The sequence below is a fragment of the Rhinopithecus roxellana genome, chromosome 18, assembly GCF_007565055.1.
Source record: "Rhinopithecus roxellana isolate Shanxi Qingling chromosome 18, ASM756505v1, whole genome shotgun sequence".
In the NCBI taxonomy this organism is placed as follows: domain Eukaryota; kingdom Metazoa; phylum Chordata; class Mammalia; order Primates; family Cercopithecidae; genus Rhinopithecus; species Rhinopithecus roxellana.
The window spans coordinates 62,640,101-62,662,966 of NC_044566.1; the positions used below are offsets into that span (position 1 = coordinate 62,640,101).

General features: G+C 39.3%; 1 protein-coding gene across 2 annotated transcripts in view; it reads left to right on the forward strand.

Annotated features, from left to right (window-relative positions):
- The first annotated feature begins 9,510 nt into the window (after positions 1–9,510).
- UBL3 (ubiquitin like 3) overlaps positions 9,511–22,866 on the forward strand; it is a 75,425-nt gene continuing 62,069 nt past the window's right edge. Inside the window, exon 1 of one of the 2 annotated variants that reach the window (XM_010367088.2) lies at positions 9,511–10,702. In XM_010367088.2, coding sequence (XP_010365390.1) covers positions 10,676–10,702 — 27 coding nt within the window. In that variant the 5' untranslated portion in view covers positions 9,511–10,675. Of the gene's footprint in view, positions 10,703–10,845; positions 11,079–22,866 lie in introns of those variants that run through there. The other variant, XR_004054678.1, reaches the window with a different exon arrangement.

Below are 22,866 nucleotides of genomic sequence, written 5' to 3' on the forward strand. Positions count from 1 at the left end.
TTAATGTGGAAGCCTTCAAGAGCAAATGTGAGGCTTGCAAGAAACCTCTCCTTGATTCTTTATTTTGCCCTATCAAATATTAATATAATATATAATACATTCGTTGATAAACCATGCCACTATCTCCCTTGGTGAATATAAGACAACACAATTGGAATGTGTGGAATAACCCATCGATCAAGTAATCAATAAAAACTAGTGTCAAAACTTTATGGCATGACTATGCTAGAGGTTACTGGGGTACAAGAGAAATAGGATTTACAGTTCATGACACAAGATTAATGTTAACAGTACACTTGCCTACACTGAGGAAAACATAATTCTTATATAGGATATTTTTTTAAAATCAGGGATCGGGTATGGTGGACTGGCTCAAAAGATTCTGGAGGCTGAGGGTAGGAGGATCACTTGTGTCCAGGAGGTAGAGTTCAGCCTGAGCAAAATGGTGAGGCCCTCAACTTATAAAGAAGACAACATTTGATAGAGTTTTACTACTTTTGGCACGAACAATTTTTTAGTTGGCTGGGCGCGGTGGCTCACCCCTGTAATTCTAACACTTTGGGAGGCCGGGGCAGGTGGATCACTTGAGGTCAGGAGTTCGAGACCAGCCTGGTCAACATGGTGAGACCCCCGTCTCTACTGAAAACACAAAAAGTAGCCGAGCGTGGTGGTGCATGCCTGTAACCCCAGCTACTCGGGAGGCTGAATCAGGAGAATCGCTTGAACCTGGGAGGTGGAGGTTGCAGTGAGCTGAGATCGCGCCATTGCACTCCAGCCTTGGCGACAGAGCAAGACTCTGTCTCAAAAAAAAAAAAAGTTGTTGTTGTCGAATAGCCCTATGATAATGGGTTGATCTCTATGACAATGAAAACCAGTAATAATGATTATGTCTTATGATATCAATTTGATGATAAATTCTATATTAATTTGACATGATTTAACATAAAATTATATAATAATTCAACATTACATAATGTTACTAGAATTTGTTTTGTCTTTCTATTTCTTGGAACAACTTAAAGGAAATGCATTCTCATGTGCATTTGAAAATTACAAAGAAATTGTGGCTGCTTCTCAAGAAGTTTCTATTTTCTCATTTGTGGGAAGAAAAAATAAGGTGATGATATCATCATGAAGCATCCTTCCAGCTCCAACACTGGATGATTCAATGACCCCATAGTGTCTGCAAAGTGAGGTCAGGTCAGGAAGAAAGGCATTGAGGGGCATCAGCAAGACACAAAATTCGAGGATTCTTTTTCTGGTAGCCTATGAATTCTTAGACTCACCCACTCACATTGTTGTTGGCAAAATAGCAAAAAACACGTTACCATTAAAAAATGTAATTCGTTTTTTCAAAAGTGAAATTCTCCAACCTTAACATGAAAATCGTTCCTCTTGCCATTGGCGTATTCTTTTAGTCATGGGAGAGCCATTGAGTTAAGCCTTGGATATCATTTCTGTGGAAACCAGACGCAGCTCTAGGTCTGAAGATAACATTAAGAAGGTAATCCTTGACTTTACAGAATCACAGAACTGGGAAGGGATTTTAAGACATCACATGTTCATCTCTGTAATGCACTTAGAAGATTTTTTTGAGTGCTATTCGCTAGGTTAAGCCCTGGGGATACGAAGATGACTAAAACCCAGCTCCAGCCCTTAAGGAGTATACACATAGTTGGAGACACCAGGCACAAACTGACAGAAAGATGAATGATGGTGAAAGAGACGAATATCATTCTATTGCTGGTATAACTAGCAATTTAAAAAGAGAGACAGAGAGAGACAAATGTCAAAGCTGCCAAATGGTAGCAAAACTGGGTGTTGCCTCTTTCTACATTCATGATGGACGGCCCAGGAGTGGTATTACCGAAATTGTCTATGAATAAGAATATGATTTCTAAAGTTTAACAGATTGGTATTTGTATTCAAGTGATTCTAAAACCAAGGTTTTATGTTGCACACAAGTCCCAAACCTAACTAACTGTGCCTGCTGCCCTGTTTCTGCTTGCTCAGCATCCACCCTTCAAAAATGTTTGTTTGCTATGCATAGAAAAAGGCCTGTAATCCCAGCACTTTGGGAGGCCAAGGTGGGGGCAGATCACTTGAGGTCGGGAGTTCAAGACCAGCCTGACCAACATGGAGAAACCCTGTCTCTACTAAAAATACAAAATTAGGCCGGGCTCGGTGGCTCAAGCCTGTAATCCCAGCACTTTGGGAGGCCGAAACGGGCAGATCACGAGGTCAGGAGATCGAGACCATCCTGGCTAACACTGTGAAACCCCGTCTCTACTAAAAAAATACAAAAAACTAGCCGGGCGAGGTGGTGGGCGCCTGTAGTCCCAGCTACTCGGGAGGCTGAGGCAGGAGAATGGTGTGAACCCGGGAGGCGGAGCTTGCAGTGAGCTGAGATCCTGCCACTGCACTCCAGCCCCGGCGACAGAGTGAGACTCCGTCTCAAAAAATAAATAAATAAAAAATAAAAATAAAAAAAATAAAAATACAAAATTAGCTGGGCGTGGTGGCACATGCCTATAATCCCAGCTACTCAGGAGGCTGAGGCAGGAGAATCACTTGAACCCGAGAGGCAGAGGTTGCAGTGAGCCGAGATCGCACCATTGCACTCCAACCTGGGCAACAAGAGTGAAACTCTGTCTCAAAAAATAAATAAATAAATAAATAAATAAATAAATAAATGGCTGAATCTGATAAAAATCATCAAAATATAAAACGAACAATCACAAAGTACATTTTTTTAATCTAATAAATCAGCATGCATAGGCAGAAATGATTCCAACTTTTATAAATATTTGGGATTTCCTATCTGGTTGGAATGTGTGTTTGCGTGTGGATGTGGGAGGGTGTGAAGTGGGGGCTGTGAGGGTGTTGCTGAGGCTGTGTTTGTATAGCAAACACTCATTTCTACTTGGATTGTATCTTTACCTGGAGTATAGTAGAGTTAGTTGACTTTAGAAAATACCAGTGTCAGGCCCAGCCCTGGAGAGTCAATGATATTGAGAGGTTAAGACCTCCCTGCAGTCACCACTGTGCACTGCTACTGCGTCAAGGTTATGCGCGTATATTATGTACACGCTGATACAGCTGTAGACACGTATAAGGGCTGGAGGTGGTAGTGGGAAAGCTGGATTCTCATGCACAGGTAGCATTCTAAGCAGGTAAAACCCTTTTGGAAAGTAATTTTGCTATGCAATTCAAGCACTAATTGAATGCTCAGAGGCTTTGTGGCCAGCAATAGCAGTTTCTGAACTCTCACCTAAACAAGTAATTCAAAATGCAGATTTATAAGCATAAATCGTGAACAATTGCAAGCAATCTTATGCCTGCCAAATAGAAAATGGTTACATATGTACCAATCAATATGCAATGTAAGAGTGTGTAGCTCTTAAAAATGAAAACGAGCAATTGAAAGATGACATGGTCATTTGTAAAAAATGCACATTTTTATTTAAAAGAAAAAACTTTGCTTTTAATATTTAAGAGAAAAACTTATGTATATTATAAATGTGTGATATCATGTACACACACCCACACCCACACACACACACACAAAATCCTGGAAGGAAATATACCAAAACCCAAAAATAGATTCTCTAATTTCCAGAATTGCTATGATATACTGATGTTACTCTTTATTTTAAAAACAGAAGGGGAAATACATTTTTACTGGGTCAAATACATATTATGTAGTAGAATGACTAAAAGTCCTCCTTGTTTTTATAGAATTTTGCTGGCAGGAGGTGGGTAGTGAAAAAAGCATTGCACTAGGAGTCAACCCTGGTAGCCCTTGACACTGGTAGGTTTCCTGATCTGCAAAATGAGGAGATGGTATTTGATGATCTCTGAGACCCCTTAAGAGTTTTAAAATTATGTCAGTCCAAGAGGTCATACAACATGACAACTGAGCCAAAACATACAGACAAAAAGTACTGTAGGAGTTCGTAGACCTTTTCTTTTTATCCTATTGTATCAACAGATCTTATCATGACACTCTCCAGCTTAAAACCTTTTAATGGCTTCCTTTTGCTATGAGGGTAAATCCAAACTTCTCAGCCTAAGTTACAAAGCCTTTGGTGATTTACCTCCACTTTCTCCCTCCTGCCCTTCTCTGACCCCAGTCCTGCCTTGATTCCCAGAAGTAGCCATCTGAGTTTTAGCCACCTCCCTTTTCTGCCTCACTCTGGGCCATGTATTTTCTTCCTGATTACCCTGCCTGTTCACCTGGCCTTCACCTGGTTAAACTCCACAAGCCTCAAGACTGAGTTAGTTTGCTTTATTTCCTCTGTGTTTTCAAAGTGCCTAGTGCGTGTTCCTGTGGTAGCATTTAACAACTCATCACATGGCATTTTAATTTTCGCCTTACTTGTCTGTGTTTCTTACTGGACTCTGAGCAAAGAGGGAAGCATCTTGAGACAGAGACTAGGGCTGCATCAGGGAAAGGTCAATCTCTTAGTTATTAGGTTGGTGCATGAATACAGTGGCGTGGGGAGTGGGAGGAGAGAGCAGTGTGCTATGATTGTTCCTCAGACCACTCAAGACTGTGGCCATGGGTCACCTTTATAAATCACAGTACCTTCAGGTAAGCACTCTCATAAGAGAAACTAACTGGGAAAAGAAGGGGAGCTGGGCAGAAGGAATCTGGCATATGCAGTGTTTCTCCCCTGCACATTAGAATTACTTTAGAGATTTGGAAAATGCCAGTGTCAGGCCCTGCCCTGGACAGTCTGATTTGGTTGGTCTGGAGGAGGGCTCAGGTATTTGCCTTTTTAAATGACTCTCAGCAATTCTTTTTTATTTTAATATTTTAATTTGACAAATCATGATGTACACATTCATGGGATACACTGTGATGCTTTGATATGTCTATACAACCTGGAAGGATTACATCAAGCTGGTTAGCGTAACCATCACTTCCTTTATGTAACCTTCCTCATCGTTTTTTGTGGTGAGACATCTGAAACTTAATGATTTTGAGACATACCCTATGTTATTGTTGACTATAGTCCTCCTGCTGTGCAACAGTTCCCAAAACTTCTTCCTCCTGTCTAACTGGAACTTTGTACACTTTGATTGACAACTCGCCATTCCTCCCCACTCCCACTCCCTCAACTCCTGGTAACCATCATCCTTAGGACATGGAATCAGCCTAAGTGTCTAAGAACAGATGAAGGGATAAAGCAAATATGGTATATAAACACAATGGCATACTATTCAACTTTAAAAAGGAAGAAATCTTGTCATTTGCAATAGTATGGATGAAACTGGAAGCCATCATGTTAAGTGAAATAAGCCAGGCACCGAAAGATAAATACTGCATGATTTCACTTATATGTGAAATTCCAGTAATTCTTATGGGAAGCAAGTTGAGAATCTCTGGTTAGGAAAGTGTGAGGTTCACAAGCTGGAAGTATCTGCCATATGTGTATGGGAGTACAAAGAGGTCACCCAGACTGTCCTATCTATTCCTTTGCTTTACACAATTTAATTTTGTTCTTTATATTGCAAACTCCTTCAGAGGACAATTTTCAAATCTAAACACACATTCATTCTGCTCCAGCAAGAGTAAAGACTAAGGGAGGAAAATCCATTACAAAATCATTCAGTAAATTATGTCTAGTTTCAGAGGAAAGCCCTTGGCCACTTACGGTAGGGAATCAACATTTCTTTTTTTCTTTCTTTCTTTCTTTTTTTTTTTTTTTTGGAGACGGAGTTTTGCTCTTGTTGCCCAGGCTGGAGTCCAGTGGCATGATCTTAGCTTACTGCAGCCTCTGCCTCCCAGGCTCAAGTGATTCTCCTGCCTCAGCCTCCCAAGTAGCTGGATTACAGGTGTCTGCCACCACTCCCGGATAATTTTTTTTTTTTTGTATTTTTAATAGAGACAGGGTTTCACTACATTGGACAGGCTGGTCTCAAACTCCTGACTTCAAGTGATCTACCCGCCTTGGCCTCCCAAAGGACTGGGATTACAGACATGAGCCACTGCACATGGCAGATCAATGTTTCTTGAGACCCCGTCTATATTAGAGGGTTTCACGTAGTTTTCTCATGGGAAGTTTAGAATAATTTTACTAAGCCTTTGAAGTGACTCTTACATTGGCTAGAATAAATAAAAGACTGAAAGAAGAACCTTAGGCATGGTTAGAGTTGTGATTGCCCTCGCACTGGGCCCCTACCCCTGGGCCATGACCAGGACACATAGGGTTCCAGCTGCCCTTCGATGGGAAACTCCAGACTGTGTCTGGGGTCCTGGGTACCTGCAGATCAGGCCAGCCTTCAGCAAAACTGAATGGTGATGGCAAAGGCTATCTCTGCTTCTTATGGCATTTTCCTACTCTCTGATCCTTTGTAAATGTCAGTGCATGGCATCATGAGATAATCAACTAAAGAACCACATGATAAAAGCTTACTGGTCTCACAGAAAGCAATCCTTCCATTTAGTTACTTTAACTTCACGAGGTTCCTTGAGAAGATCCTTTGGGAATGATCTTAAGCTGGGAGCCATTTTAGACCCCTCACATGGTAGATGGGGGAGATATATTTGTTAACAAATGTATGAGATTTAATTTACATAATAAAAAATCCACTCATTTCTCAATAACTCAATGGTAGAAACAATTCATGTGTCTATCCATGGATAAATGAATACACAAAATGTGGTTTATACATACAATGGAATATTATTCTGCCATAAAAGGGACGGAAATCCTGACATGTTATAGAATCTTGAAGACAGTTCGCTAAGTGAAATAAGCTAGTCACAAAAAGACAAATGCCATATGATCCTATTCATATGAAGTATTCAGAGTAGTAAAAAAAAAACATAGAAACAGAAAGTAGAAAGGTGGTTGGGAGAAAAAGGGGAGTTAGTGCTTAATGGGTTCAGGGAGCAAAATGAAAAGAGTTCTGTGAATGGATGGTGGTGGTGGTTGCATAGTGTGAATGTACTTAATGCCACTGAACTGAAAATATAAAAAAGACTAATAAGTTAAATTTAATGTTATGTGTATTTTGCTACAATTTAAAAAATAAAGATTTATCCATTTAAAGTGTACAATCCAGTGGTTTCTAGTATATTTACAGAGTTCTACAACCATCGCCAAAATCTAATTTTAGGTTGTCATCACTCCACCTTCCCTGTCCCCCACAAATCCCTCCTACCCATAAGTAGTCACTTAGGGAAGATATTTTTAACAGGCCATGAGTGTCATGCCCTATTTTTTCCAGGACTTGACACTCATAGACTCTTAGAAGGGACCTTAGAGATTTAGTTCAAGCTTCTCAGATGAAGAAATTGAAACTCATAGAGGCAAAAGGTCACATAACTAATCCATGGCAAAGCCAGGTCTTTTGAGTTCCTGTGAAGTTGTTTTTCCCATTACAAAAATGCTGTGTCGTTCACTTTCTTCCAACTGATGCTGACAATAGATTCACAGGGTCAGGAAGATGCTACCTTTTCCTGCTAGGGACAGCAGAACTCCTTTCTACAGTCTCCCATCTCACCCGTCTGAGCTGGGAAGCAGAGAGAAAAGAAAGAGTGGAAAAATCTGCAACTGTGTCCAATAATGTTACCTCATGCCTTAACAATGTTAGGGATGAGTTACAATGAGTTTTATTGAGAATAATGTCTTAGCCTCTCTTAGAAGAGTAACTGGAAACACAGGGACTTTTGAAAGACATGGCCTTTTGTAGAGGTGGCAGTGGTAACCTGTAGCAGACAGCAACTCTTGCCTTTCTACTTATAGTAGCACTTAGGCCTGGCAGTGCCACGGCCAGGGAGGTCATTGGATAAAAGTTGGAGTCACGGGTGTGGTGGAGGGACTAACTCTGTGAGTTAGAGCTTTCAAACTGTGCTCCAATATTCCTTCTGAGCTCATTGGTCAATTGAAGCATTTTCACCTGCCGTTATTTCCTGGAGGGCTGGTAGAGGGGTAGGGGGACTCTGTGGTTGCTAAATATGGCAAATGAGCTACCAAATAACAAAGGCCATGGAAAATCATGTAACTATGGACTTGGAAATATCTAGACAAAGTCTGAAGACTAATCACAGTGAGATTTGGGCCTGTCTTCTCTTCTGGCCTTTGGTTTTTTGGAGAATTTGATCTATCCTCCTCAGAGTGATATAGTCCCTTAGGAGTGTTTGGAATTTCTCCACCCAGGCTACTCAAGAGGCAGGTACTCTAAATGTCCCGTGGGTTTCCATCTGATGAGAAACCCAACTGGAGAGATTGCTGTGGGGAATCACGCAGGCTTCTAGACAATGAGCTCCCTGAGGACAGTGACTGGATTCTGCCCCTTTCCAACAGCCCTATAGACAAGGATGTAATAACCCCCACTGCCAACCCAAGACCTTGGCATTTCTGCCACATGATGCTACTGTTTGCTACAGTGACTCATTTTTAATCTCCTAGTGCCTAGCAGAGTGCCTGGCACATTTGTTTGCTGAATGAGAGAATGAGTAGTGACATTTCGTATCAAATGATGCATTATTATTTACAAAGTGACTTATTTCCCATGCATGAACTCATCCTCATAACTACCCCTCCTTTACCCCTGGAAGGTAGGCAAGACCATTTTACCCATGAGGTCACATAGCTGTAGGTTGGAGCGGTGACTTTCAGACTCTAAATTCATTGGCATTTATATATAGGTGTCATATTGAGACTGCCCTTTCTAAAGTACTCTGTCAAAGGACTAAGAAAGATATGAATAGAGATTCAGATGTTGACCTCAGATTTAGGAACAAAATGCAGAAATCACAAATGTCCATCTGATTGGTCTCTCAACGATGGCATTATTTTCTCCTATTTGCTAATCACTGCAAGGCATATAGGTTTTTAATTACATTATGAGTTATATAGAATGGAATTTAGGGTCCAGATGGGTAAACTGGTGAATCCCCATGTAGTTTGTAGTAGCTATTTCCTGATACAGATCTGATAAATAACACTGTTGCGTGTAATACAGTTTTGGTAATTTCAGTTAAGTTGATTGTAGCTTTATGGCCCTGGGTCTTCAAGGAAACACATGTTCAAGCATTCTCACTGCTTAATGAGATCCTTGTTCCTGTTGAACTTCTGTGACCTTATTGGAAATCAATGATTGCTTTTGTTCTTCAAAATGTAATGTTGAGGAGACCTAGATGAAATCACTCTACAAAATGCATTGAGATTGCAGGATGTGGAGAGTGTGCTGTAATTAAAATGAATTATTCTGCTTGGAGGTACAGCATATTTTAGCTCTGTGTGCATATTGTGCATAAGGGAATTTCTGTGCAGAATTATTTTCTCCCAACAATTCTCATGATCATAGCACTCCTGGTAGCAGGTATCACTTAACTCCTGGGCAGCAGCTTGTCCAAAGCAAGGGAAGGGAGCTTTCCTTTCCTCGCAACTGTTGCTATGGGGGGCGTGGCTTCGGAGCCGGGCGAGGACGCATTCGGCGGCTCCCTCCCCCCATCCTCGTAGACTACACTTCCCGTGATGCTCGAGGGTGGTCTCCGTGGTGACGCACTTAGTGCCCGCGGAGGGAGGACGAGGACGGGGGCGGTGGCTGCGAAGGGGGGCCCGTGCTCTCCCCGTTTCCCCTACTCTCGCTCAGGCAGCCGCCGCCGGTGCCGCCGCCGCCACTGCCGCCATGTTGGTTTGAGAGGCGATGACAGGAGGCGGCTGCGGCGTGTGGGATTGAAAAGTGGAGGAGGAGAAACAAAGCTCTGAGAGGAAACCATTCCCGGGCTGAGGAGAGGGAGGACCCGGCCTCTTCCGGGGACCAGCCGAAGTCGGCGTCGCCCGGAGCTCGCGAGGCCGGGGAGGGGAGGGGAAGGCGGAGACCGCGGAGGCGGCGGCGGGGGAGGCGGAGGCAGAAGAGGAGCGCCGAGGAGCTGGAGACGATGTGCCCCGACCCGCGCTGCTGCCCGGAGGCGCCCGCGGCCTGAGCCCAGAGGGGCTGTGGAGTGTCCCGGCCGGCCCCGAGCACCCCGCGCTGTCGGGCCCCCGTCCCGGTCTTACGCTTTGGCTCCCAACTAGTTAAATGCCCTTGAGCGCGGGTTTCCGCGGTCCCGCTCTTCGTCCCGGCGGCGCGAGTTGAGCCGTTCACCCGCGCCGTCCGCGCGGGCGCCCCGAGAGCGGCTCGGCAAGTCCGCGGCCAGCGTCCGGCCACCGCTCGGCCGCCACTCAAGGCTCACGCGTCGATGTGTAGCTACATAGTTATCTGTGTACATCCACGCTGGGGCATTTTTCTCCTGCTTAATGAGGACTTGACTCGGGAGCGAGTGTGAATCATTGCCGGGGCTGGGAAAGGAGGAAGGCGGATTTAACCCCCTCCCACCCTTCTTCATGTCCGTGTGTCACTCGGCTTGGTCCACCTGGCGCGGCCGGTCCTGGGGCTGCTGCTGCTGCTGACGACGACAGGGGCTGCCTCTGCTGTCCCGGGAGTTTCTTCCTGCTCCGGCCACACAGCTCCTGGGGGTTGTTCCTCTTCGCACCAGAACCTCGGCCTGACCGGCACTTTGGCTCCGAAATAACTTATTTTTGGGGGAGAAAGCACATCACGAACCAGTCAAATCGTGAAGGCTTATTTCTGTAGCTTGAAGACTTCTGCTGTTTTTTCTTTGTTTTTTTTTTTTTTTTTTCCGTAAACATCTGGGTATATATCAAACGGCAAGATGTCCAGTAATGTCCCGGCGGATATGGTAAGTGACGATAAGTTATGACACTCTGATTTAACTGTGGTTTCCAATCTTATTTAATCGGAAAGACGGCAGGCGTGGGGCGAAGATTTGCTGGGGACTGTCGCAAAGCCACCGTGCTGAGCGATTTGGAGAAGTTGGAGCTTCTGGTTTCCCCCTTTTAGAAAGTACTGCTTTTAATATAGGTTCTCCCATTTGGTCGTGTTTTCTAAATCATTGAAGACAGTGGAGAAGTAGGGAGATGTATCCTGGTAGCTTGAGGGGACAAAACATCTCCTCCCTCTTTGCTGGAAGCCTCCGAACACTAGTATTTTAACGTTTCTGAAAACGTCAGTGACACTGGGCAGAGCTGAGGACGGGTGTCCCTACGAGAGAATAGGTAAGGAAACGGGAATCTTGCTTTATGACACAGACAAGATCATCAGTGCAGTAGGGACGAACTTGATATTTTTCAAGAACAGGGATATACATCTCTTCAAGAAAAAGTATGTTAGAATTTGCCGTGAGCTTTCTGAAATGTCAGAATATGGATGGCAACAAAAATATTAAGATATTTTGGAATTTTCACAAACGTAGGCTGACCCTGTATTGGTACTTACTGTGACTATTCCAGGGCTTTTTAATGGCAAATATTTATTAGTAGTAGATTCCATATTAGACATAAAGCTAAGGAAACGTAGTATTGAGCCTCGATCACGATCACTGAGTGTTGAGAGCTTGAAACAAAAAGTACTGTTGTGTATTGACGCCTTTCTTTTTGTTTTGTTTATAAAGGCTAAGGTTGTGAGTCTGTTGACTGGCAGTAACCGTGTATCCTTACAGTGCTGGGGTCTTGGTTTGTGTGAGTGTGAAGTTACACTTTGCAGTCCTAAGGACAAACATAAGGCAGTTAATTAACAGGAAGAGGAATAATCCTGTTTATGAAAGAGTTGAAGTTAATGTAGTTGTGCTCACATATGTTAACATTTGAGTGTTTGTGTATTCAGTGGAAACAAATTGAACATTGCTGATGATTAAATTTTATTTTTTAATTTTAATTTTATTTTTATTTTTTGAGACGGAGGTTTGCTCTTGTTGCCCAGGCTGGAGTGCAATGGCGCGATCTTGGTTCACTGCAACCTCTGCCTCTGGGGTTCAAGCGATTCTCCTGCCTCAGCCTCCCAAGTAGCTGGGATTACAGGCGCCCACCACCACGCCAGGGCGCCCGGCTAATTTTTTTTTTTTTTTTTGGTGGAGACAGGGTTTCACCATGTTGGCCAGGCTGGCCTCAAACTCCTGACCTCAGATGATCCACCCATCTTGGCCTCCCAAAGTGCTGGGATTACAGGCGTGAGCCACTGCACCCGGCCTGCTGATTAAATTTTAAAACGCCAGATGTTTCTATAGGAGCAAACCTCATAAACAGATTTTATAATAAAAATTAAATGATTCTAAATGGCTTATTTTGACCTTGGCTTAAAGGCATTTTGCTCTTGTTTAATTTCCCATTTAATGCAAAGGAAACACAGTGTTCTGTCTCTTGGGTGGCCACATAACAGCTTTACACTCTCCTTCCTGAGTCCTAAAACTCGTGCGTTGTCCTTTTAGTTTTCGCTTCTCTTCTGGTGTGCACACATGAAATAGCCTCCTGCCTGGTTAAGGACGGTTGGACAAGGTTTCCTCTATATCGCTCTTGGAGCTGCCGGGAGCGGTCTCTAGACAGAGCTGGGAAATGCTATTTCCCTTGTTTGATGAGTGATCTGTGGGTTCATCGCCTCGAGCAAAGATTTGCTCTCTCGAAAGCCTCCATTTTATATCATCAAGCACAGTGCAAGATAGGTTAACCTTAAGTACCATCTATTCTCTCACGGAAGTTGGAATGAAATAGATGTGTGTTATTAAAACAGTGCCACTACTTCCTTTAGGTCCAGTGAAGAAAAGCTGTAATGTGCGTAGCATCGGTCACAGATTGAGATGATTTGGGAAATACTGTTTCCAAGTCAGAGAGAGGTTTGGAGGCTGATGTTAGGATCAGAGGACTGGGAAGTAGGAGCAGGGTTTTATTAATATCTGCAATTATAAAATATAACAGTTTATCTGTTTCAGACTGTATGTTAAGGCCTTGATGATTCTGTGGTGCTTTGAGATCCTTTGATTAAAGGTGATATGCAAGGGCAAAGCAGTATTATGTAATAAACATATAATGCCCTGATGATGCTATTTCAGAGTGGGTACTAAGGTACAGCACAGTTTGATTGTTCTGAGTATTTTTTTATGTCTTGTTTTCTGTTCAACCGGTTAGAGGTTAAGATTTTTTTCTTTGTGAAAGTCTTTTAAACGTTCATTTATTACTTTACTTTGCATTTTTGCTTAAGAAGTCTATCATTTGCTATATGCCTAGAATTCTTAACTTTTTGAAATATAACATGACAAATATTGGTTAGAAGTTGTCGATTAAATGCTTCATAATTATTAAACTCTTCATACCATTAATTGACAATTGATTTTCGTTTACATTCATGACAGAACAATTTACCACTCCAAACCTTGAAGAGCTCCTCTCACCACTCCCACGGCAAAGCTAATGACATACATCCCTTGTAGCATAACTCTGAATTGATCAGGATGTGTACTGTTACAATCCGCTAAACTTGCATTTATGAATAAGCACATTTTTGCTAGATGCAGTACAATGTTAATTAAGCTTTCTCCTAGTTGACAGCATGTGCTGTTTAGAAACAAATGTTACACTTTTACTTTTTGGCGGTGGTGTCATTTCTATCGAAGTCAATCTTTTATATGTTAATGGTGCTTGTCAGTTGTATAGGAAAATCCTGTTGGGGAGATGGGATGGGGTGGCGAAGTTACAACCTCTGTCATGTTTCCAATAGAGATAATTTATTCTCGAGCTACAATAATTGCTAAATCAATTGATGTTTTTGGTAAAGTCTTTATGGCCATGATTATGACTCACTTTAAAATAGATTTTTTAGCTTTGGTTTTTGTTTTGTACATAGAACTCACATTTAAAATTTATTTTTAAACATTCAATAATTTTTTGTGTTTAGCATAAGGACTCTCATTTTTAATAATCCAAATCTCAATTTTTTGGATGAGGGAGTGGCACCCCTAGTGAATGGATTTGCTGTACCCTTTAAAACATAATTTGTAGTTGGTACTTTTACTACATTCTGTAATATGTATGTCCTATAAATATAAATGTATTTACTTGAAATGTTGGTTTTTCTTTGCTAAGAGTGATTGAGTTTGAACTAGATTTAATAACATCTTAGTGTAGTAACTTATTTTTGAAGAAATCTGAAAATACGTGAACAGAGTATCATTATAATATATTGTATTTAAATGATGTATTTATTTATTTATTTTTCAGCCAAGATCATAGTTCATGATGCGGCAATATTCATTGTTTATAGTTGCAGTGTGACTTATGTTAACCACTGTAGGATTTTTGCAAGAAAATGTTCACTGCCTGTGTTAGTAATAAGACCTAAGACTGGGCAGCAGTGGTAATTTTGTTTTCTGGATTGGTAAAGTTATCAAGAAATACATTCTTGTTTTTGTAAGAGTATTGTATACAACATTTAGGCTACTATTTAGAGCTTTGGACTAAAATTATACTTTATAATATCTATTACATTGAAAACTTTAAGAGAGAAATTGACAGTGTGAGAATAATGGCAGAGCAATTTTGTGATTCAGAACATTTTAGTTGATAAAACAAAGAAAAGCCCCGTATCTTTAACAACTGTTAATGTAAAAATGGTAGCAGATAACAACAATTTGTAATAGGAGTTGAATGAGATAATGACAATTCAAATTTTTTCCAGTATATTTTATGTGCTTAATGAATATTTTTATTATAATTTTTGTTGTATCACTTCCATTCATGTAAGAATTACTGGAGCCCTCTTGTGGACTGGAAATTACTAAAATATATTTCCTTTCAAAGTGAACTTTTATCACTTTTCCAAGTTAAAGTAAAATGACATATGTTGAATATACCAGGAGAAAATGCCATGAAAGAAAAAGGTCCAGAAAATAGAAAGCTTTTAGCTTTGAGAAAAGCATACGGAGATTTAATGCCCAAGGACTTTTTTCTCTTTACTTACAGCTCCTTTTTATTTTTCTTTCTCTTCCTGATGATTCTCATTTCAGGTTTAAGTTGAAGGGTTTTATAAAGCCAAAGGGTAGATAAGTACTGTTTCCATATATGTGTTACTTGAATAGCTTAATAAATAATATATTAAGAATTGAATGTTTCTCTAAATTTTTACTTGAATGTGTCTCATATTTGGTATTTTGAATTAGACATTTTTATTAAGAAAACGGATGACATTGTTTCCCTCAGTTTTGAGTTACTTCTTTCTACCTACCCCAGCTTGTGTCTGAAGTGGTCTTTAGTTCATTTTAGGCTACAGTGATCTTTCCTTCCTATAAACCATTTTCCTTTAGTGCTTTTGACATTCCTATTACACAGGTATCAAATGTCTGTGGATATAGTATAACTTTTATTTCACCTCTGATAGTTTTTAGACATTCAGAAATTGTTGAGTGACTTTCTTGACTCACAAAGTATTACTGTCTTCGTTACTTATGGAAAAAGTAAATACTGTTCCGTAGTAATAGTGGTGTTAAATATGAAGTCTATAATGTCTGCTTCTGCTATCACTTGAAATATGAAAACTATATTTGTAGTATTAAAGCTTGAATTTATTTTAAATTAGTGGATAAAATACTGATAGTGCTATTAGTTTTCATAATATAAAACAGTAAATGTGTTTTAGGAGACTGAAGCATATACTTAGTAAATGTGCTCTTTAATTTTCTAAGTCATCTTATTCTGGGAGGGAAAAATGAAGAGTGACTGTAGAATTCATGGTAACCTGGAAACCTTGGGTAATAAGTCATTCTGAACCAGTAAATTTTCTGAATACTTGGAGGTTGAGTGTTAAAATAGCCCAGTCTAACAATATTGGATTACCATTGTATTTGCTTAAATGAAATACACTGTGCGTAAGTTAACTGATTTTTGGCGACTTAGAGCTATGATTTGAATAATATTGCTTGCATTTAATCAGTGTTTATTGGGTACCTGTCTGTGTAATATAGTAGTAGTATTAATAGGTGTAAGCTATAACTATAATACCCTCAGCACCTAATATAGATCTGGAAGCTTTATGCGCCTTCACTAGATCAGTAATTTACAAAGTGAGGTGAAGCAAGTCAATTTTGAGAAGTAAATATGAGAACGTCTATTTGTTTATTTTATGCCCCAAAAGGGAAAAGGATTGAGCTTTTCTATTCGTACTATATGAATTGGCTGTGAGGTTTTCCTAGGTCCACCTGCATTCAGGTAGGTGGTCGCTGAGAGTGTGGTTTACTGAGGGAAGATGTGTGAATTCTTTAATGTAGATGCCAGCAACAGCATCATGAGTTTCTCAGAGTTTTTCCAGTTTTCTGTTATATAGTCCTTTTTAAAATACTTTTTAAAAGAAGAATCTATGATACTTTGTATTGAGATGGGGAACAGAGGTTTGCTGTCAAAGCATTTAAAAGAATTGTAGAACTCAAAGATTAATCACACATTTTTATCACAGAAGATGAGTATTCTATATGCTGTTCTTACCCATGATGACAAGAGGCTACCACAAATAAAAATTTAGCAGATATTTTTAGGAAAACAATCCCTAAGTTGTCACATCAAGGCAAAATCAACATTTTAAATAGTAAGTGAGAAAGTACCTGCTTTTCAAAAGAAACAAATGTTATGGAGAACATTTTGAAAGCGTGTTGAGGTATTTCCTAACTGTTGAAAATCTTCCTTACAATGAATTTTAATTGACTTTGGACCATTTATTGGAAAGCCGAACATTTTGATTTGTAAAAATATCTTATTGCAGTTAGGAAAAAGAAAATTTTAATAACATTGACATCAGGTAGCTGACTTTGAATAAAAATGTTTGCGTATTTGGTGATAGAATGGAAAAGTAATATGATTTAGGAAATTAGTAAGTGACATGTTCTTCTATATAGATCTCATCTTTGTAAGATAAGTTTTTCAGCTGTGACTTATGACAACTCTTAAAACCAAGTGTCAAAATACATTGAACTTCACAAATGAAGAAACAAAGATTTTAAAAAATAGAGATATATTTAATAATAATGCTCACTTAATATGTTAATAATAATAACATTTTTAGTGATTGAAAGATTAAAATGAATTAATATTTAAAATAGTTGATAGTTAAAATAGTAAACTAAAAAGTAAAACAAAATTTTGATCTTTTAACTTCTGTTTTTAGTATGTGTTTTATACTATCTGTATGTTTATAAATGAAAGCACATATACTGTAGATATGTGCCTCAAGTATTTTATGTTTGGGATTTTCAATCAAAAAAATATAGAAGCCACTGCATTAGATGACAAAAGATTTGTAAACATTTTAACTTCTTATGTTTGATAGTTACAAGTTTTCTGTCTCCTGCCTCGTTGAGCAGCTGTTTTTTTTTGCCTACTTATTCCTAACCATTTGCAGTTGCTGGTTTTAATTTGCTATGGGTGTGGAAACCATATTTCCAAAGTTTATTAAAAATAATATGTGTTTAAAATGAACAAATGGTGTCTAAGTAGGATTTTAGGAGTTACCTCACAGTAAAGTGGATGATCTTTTATTTCATGGACTTGATCATATCTGTTTTGGTTGCTTAGAATTCTCTTCTTTGGGGGGCTAATTTTCTGGCTGTTAGCTGTGTTTTGCAGATATGCAGTTTCTTGATAGTAAAGAACTGGTTCCGTGATAAAAAATAAAATTACACTTACAACTTTACTTTGAGCTCATAGAGGAGAGAGAACTAATATTTGTTGTGTACTTGCTAATACCAGGCAGATGCTTGGCGTTTTACATTATAGCATTTAATTTAATCCTTATAGTCACCCTGGATAAATATAGTTGGTATATAAAGAAACTCTTAATACCCACCAGGTGAAGACCACCAGGAATGCATCTGTGGTGAAACAAGTTAGGTTGACTCTTTTGCAGCTAGGAAGAGCATATGCCAGATACCGCCGAGTGTCAGTAAAAGAGAACGTGAGGGCTGGGCACGGTGGCCCACGCCTGTAATCCCAGCATTTTGGGAAGCCGAGGTGGGCGGATCACTTGAGGTCAGGAGTTCGAGATCACCCAGACCAACATGATGAAACCCCCATCTCTACTAAAAATACAAAAATTAGCTGAACATGGTGGCAGGAGCCTGTAATCGCAGCTACTCCGGAGGCTGAGGCAGGAGAATCACTTGAACCCAGGAAGTGGAGGTTGCAGTGAGCAGAGGTTGCAGTGAGCTGAGATTGCGCCACTGCACTCCAGCCTGGGTGACAGAGTGAGATTCTGTCTCCAAAAAATAAAAAAGAAAAGAAAGAATGGGAGGAGTTTTCAGTAGGGTTTGGGCTGTGCTGGAAGCAGGGACTCCTGGATTGAATGCTATTATACATCAAGTGGAGGTGGGTTAGTAATTGGGTCTTTCAGCAGTCTTTGTTTAGGAGACAGGATAAATGAGGGGGACTTGGAAAGTCACTGGTGAGAAAACATAATCCCTTACAGAATGGGAGATTGTTGGTCATTTGGGAGCTGCAGTGTGACCATAGGAAAAACTTTCTACCTGTTGATCTTCTCTGTATCTTTCGGATATCACAGTCTGATTATCAACCGAGCTCATTTTTACTTTCTCACGGCCTAGGTTCAGAGAGGGTAAGGAATTCGTTTGTGATCACATAGCGAGGAAGAAGTTGAACTAAAATAGGAATTTGGGTCTGGTGGCAATAGTGATAAACGTCTACCCCCCCCCCCCCCCACCCACAACCATAACTGAGCAAACATTGCTGAATCCCTCAGGCACATTATCCTAAGAATGCCTTAGGTTCCTTCCCAATACCTTGTTCCGGGGATTCCCTGCTGATTGGTCTGAGCTAGCATGGTAGAAATGAAACCTATTTTATGAAACCTATTTTATGTATCTTTGTAATATACTATGTAACCTCTGGATTGGAATGATTTTAATTAAGGTTGCTTGTCTTACTAATTGGTAAAATTAAAGGGAGTTTCCTTTAAACTTGTTGGAACTTTGAGTCTTCTTGTGTATATATTTGTTACACAGTGGATTTTTCTTAAAAAGTACCACTTTTAGGCCGGGCGCGGTGGCTCAAGTCTGTAATCCCAGCACTTTGGGAGGCCGAGACGGGCGGATCACGAGGTCAGGAGATCGAGACCATCCTGGCTAACACGGTGAAACCCCATCTCTACTAAAGAATACAAAAAGCTAGCCAGGCGAGGTGGCAGGCACCTGTAGTCCCAGCTACTCAGGAGGCTGAGGCAGGAGAATGGTGTAAACCCAGGAGGCGGAGCTTGCAGTGAGCTGAGATCCGGCCATTGCACTCCAGCCTGGGCGACAGAGCGAGACTCCGTCTCAAAAAAAAAAAAAAAAAAAAGTACCACTTTGAATGCTTTATATGTGTAACAAATAGATTGACTTGTAAAGGATTTGGTGCTTTCAGGGCATTTTGTTTTTGTCTTCATACTTTTAACTGCATATATATATATATATATGTATATATATATATATATAAAGAGAGAGAGATTATCTATTGGTTGGTCAAATCAAGTAGCATTTTTGGTCTAAGTAAATATATATTTGGGCAATTTTCTGACTAGATTTTGAGAAGAAAATGTTCTTTCTGCTGAAGAAAATTGTTGAAGTTTGACATTAACATTTTTTGTTTATGTACTTAAGATGGCAATTTATTGTATCTAGACAAAATGTTCTTATGATATGTTTTTCTTCACTTTCATATAAAATTAGTGTTTTTCTTTGCCTTAGAAATAGTCTTGCTTTTGTATCCTGCTATTTTCATTTAGTCATGTTAAATCAAGTTTAGCCTAAAACTACCTCCTTACATATTTTAAGCTCAGCCTATATTGAACATCTAGCTATGCAAGTAAGTACAGAATCATATTATAATTTTGAACTGATTATGATAGATGTATATAAATTACTTAGCTAATTCCATATTCATGAGCATTTAGAAGTTATTACAAATAACGACATAGTGGATATTCTGAAGCATATCACTGTGCCTTGTCTGATTATTACCTTAGGACAAAACTCTTAGTAATGTTGTTGCTCTGTCAAAAGATATGTGTTAGTTTTGGGACGGGTGGGAAAGAGAAGGATATATATTTCCTAATTTTAAAGCATCCTTGAATTTCTGGATAAACCTAGCTTTTAATTATACATTACTCAAATGGTATATGCTAGATAATACTTCATTTATAATTTTTTTTTGTTCACGAAAAACATTGGCTAGCAATTTAAATTTCTTGTAAAGTATTTGACAGATTTAGGTATCAAGGTTATGCTGACGTCATAAAATGAGTTGGGAAATGCTTTTTAATTCTCTGGAAGAATTTGTGAGGATTGATTTTATTTCATCCACAAATGTTTGAAATAATTCACTGGTGAAGCCATCTGGAATTTTCTTGTGAAGATTATTGATTCTATTTCTTCAGTACATAAAAAGCTATTCCTATTTTCTGTTTCTTTGTCAGTTTTGACAAGTTTTGCTTTTCAAGGGATTTGTCCATTTTGTCTGGATTTTCCAGTTCAGCTTAAGGTTTTTTTGTGTGTGTGTGCATATCCTTTTATAATTGTTTTGCTATTTCTAGTATCTATGATCTCTCCTTTTCAAAATCTGCTTATTGGCAGTTTGGGTCTCTTTGTACTACTCAGTCTTTTCAGAGTCCATTTTCAAATTGAATGTTGTTTTTAAGTTTTTACTGATTTCTGCCTTTACTTTTATTTCTTCTACTTAAAAATGTTAATTTCCTGTATTAAAGTTTTTTGAGATGGGTACCTAAGTCATTAATTTTCAGCTTATTTATTTTTTAAAATCTTTTTTTTTTTTTTGAGACAGAGTCTCGCTGTGTCGCCCAGGCTGGAGTGCAGTGGCGCGATCTCCGCTCACTGCAAGCTCCGCCCTCCGGGTTAACGCTGTTCTCCTGCCTCAGCCTCCCGAGTAGGTGGGACTACAGGTGCCCACCACCACGCCTGGCTAATTTTTTGTATTTTTAATAGAGACGGGGTTTCACCGTATTAGCCAGGATGGTCTCTATCTTCTGTCCCCGTGATCCGCCCACCTCAGCCTCCCAAAGTGCTGGGATTATAGGCGTGAACCACTGTGCCCAGCCTATTTTTAAAAATCTTTTTAAGAGATGGGGGTCTCACTGTGTTGCCCAAGCTGGTTTCTGAACTCCTGCGTTCAACTAACTGCTCCTTCCTCCTCAGCCTCCCAAGTAGCTGGGAATACAGATGTGCAGACCACTGTGCCTGGCTCCTTTGTGGGTTTTTTTGGAATATTTTTGGAATTTAAAAAATGTATATGAAATTCCCTCTAAATGCAACTTAGATGGATCTTACAAGTTTGATGTATTTTTTTTTTATTATCATTCAATAAATCATATTTTAAATTTTCCCTTGTGCTCTCAGCATTTGGGGATTTTCTAGCTATATTTTTGTTATTGATACCTCGTTTGGTATCTGTTGTGGTCTGGAATCATTCTATGATTTCACTTGTGGGTGATTTGTTGACACTTGCTTTAGGGTCAGTTTTAGAAAATTGAGGCCAGTGCGCCATAGACAGCAATTAAGTTTATTAATCATGTTCAATCTGTTGTATCACTACTGAATTTTTTTTGTCTTTTTTAAATCACTCAATTGAGAAACTTGTGTTAAAATTGCCACATATGTAAGGATTTGTCTGTATGTTTTTAGTTCTCTCAAATTGTGCCTCGTATAACATTCTTTTTTTTTTTTCTATCCATTTCCTTTAAATCTTTCTTTGTCTTTGTACATAAGGTGAATCTCTTTAAGCATCATATGTAGTTGGGTTTTTGCTTTTTTACTAAGTTTGATAATCTCTGTTTTACCTTTAATGTAATTACTGTAGCACATTATTTGGGTTTAAATTTACAATTTTGCAATTTGTATTTTGCTTCCATCATCAGTCCTTTAGAACTTCCCTTCCATTTCTTATTTTCTTTGGGATTAATCAAATAGTTTCCCGTATGCCTTTCTCTTAGCTTCTCTGTTATAAATTCTTTTACTATCTTTACTGGTTAGTCTAGAGATTACAATGTACATCTTTAACTTTTTTGTCTATCATAAATTTTTGCCTTTGCCAGTTCAGGGTAATGGAATGGCCTTTTAATTTAATTCCATTTGACCCTCTTCCAGTCTTTGCTTTGTTTTCAACCCCAAAGATGTCATTATTATTATTGTTGAAATAATAACAGTGGTAATAAAATGTCGTTGTTAAAATAATCATTATCCATTTCACTTTGTCCTCAAATTTACCGTTCTGGAAGTCTTCATTTCTTTTTTTTTTTTGATTGTATGTGCATCTGGGTAATTATCCTTTTCAAGGAAATTTTAGTGCACGTCTTCTGGTAATGAATTCTGTTTTTGTTTGCCTGAAAATGTGTTCATTTTACCTCACTTTTAAAGGGTCCCTACTTCATGCACCTTCAAGATGTTCTTTTATCATCACCTGGCTGCCACTGTTTATGTCAACTCAGGCTTTTAATTGTATTGTTATTCCTTTGAAGTTAATGTGTTTTCCTTTGGCTGTTTTAAAGGTTATATCTTATCTTTGGTTTTCACCAATTTTACTATTGATGTGCTCTTTTGTAGCTTTTTTTTTTTTTTTTTTTTTTTTTTTTTTTTTGTAATCTACATAAAGCTTGTAGAGTATCTTGAGGTCCTGAGTCAATCTTTGGCTTACTATATTTTGTCGTTTGGGAATTAGCTAAAATTTTTTTTTTTTTTTTGAGACAGAGTCTTGCTGGTGTGCAGTGGCATGATTTCAGCTCCCTGCAACCTCCGCCTCCTGGCAGTCTCCCTAGAAGCTGGGATTATAGGCGCATATCACCACACCTGGCCAATTTTTGTATTTTTCGTAGAGACGGGGTTTTGCCATGTTGGACAGGCTGGTCTCAAACTCCTGGCCTCAAGTGATCTATCCACCTCAGCCTCCCAAAGTGTTGGGATTACAGGCATGATTACAAAGTGTTGGGATTACAGTCACCTAGCCCAGGAATTAGCTAATATTCTTTAAGTAT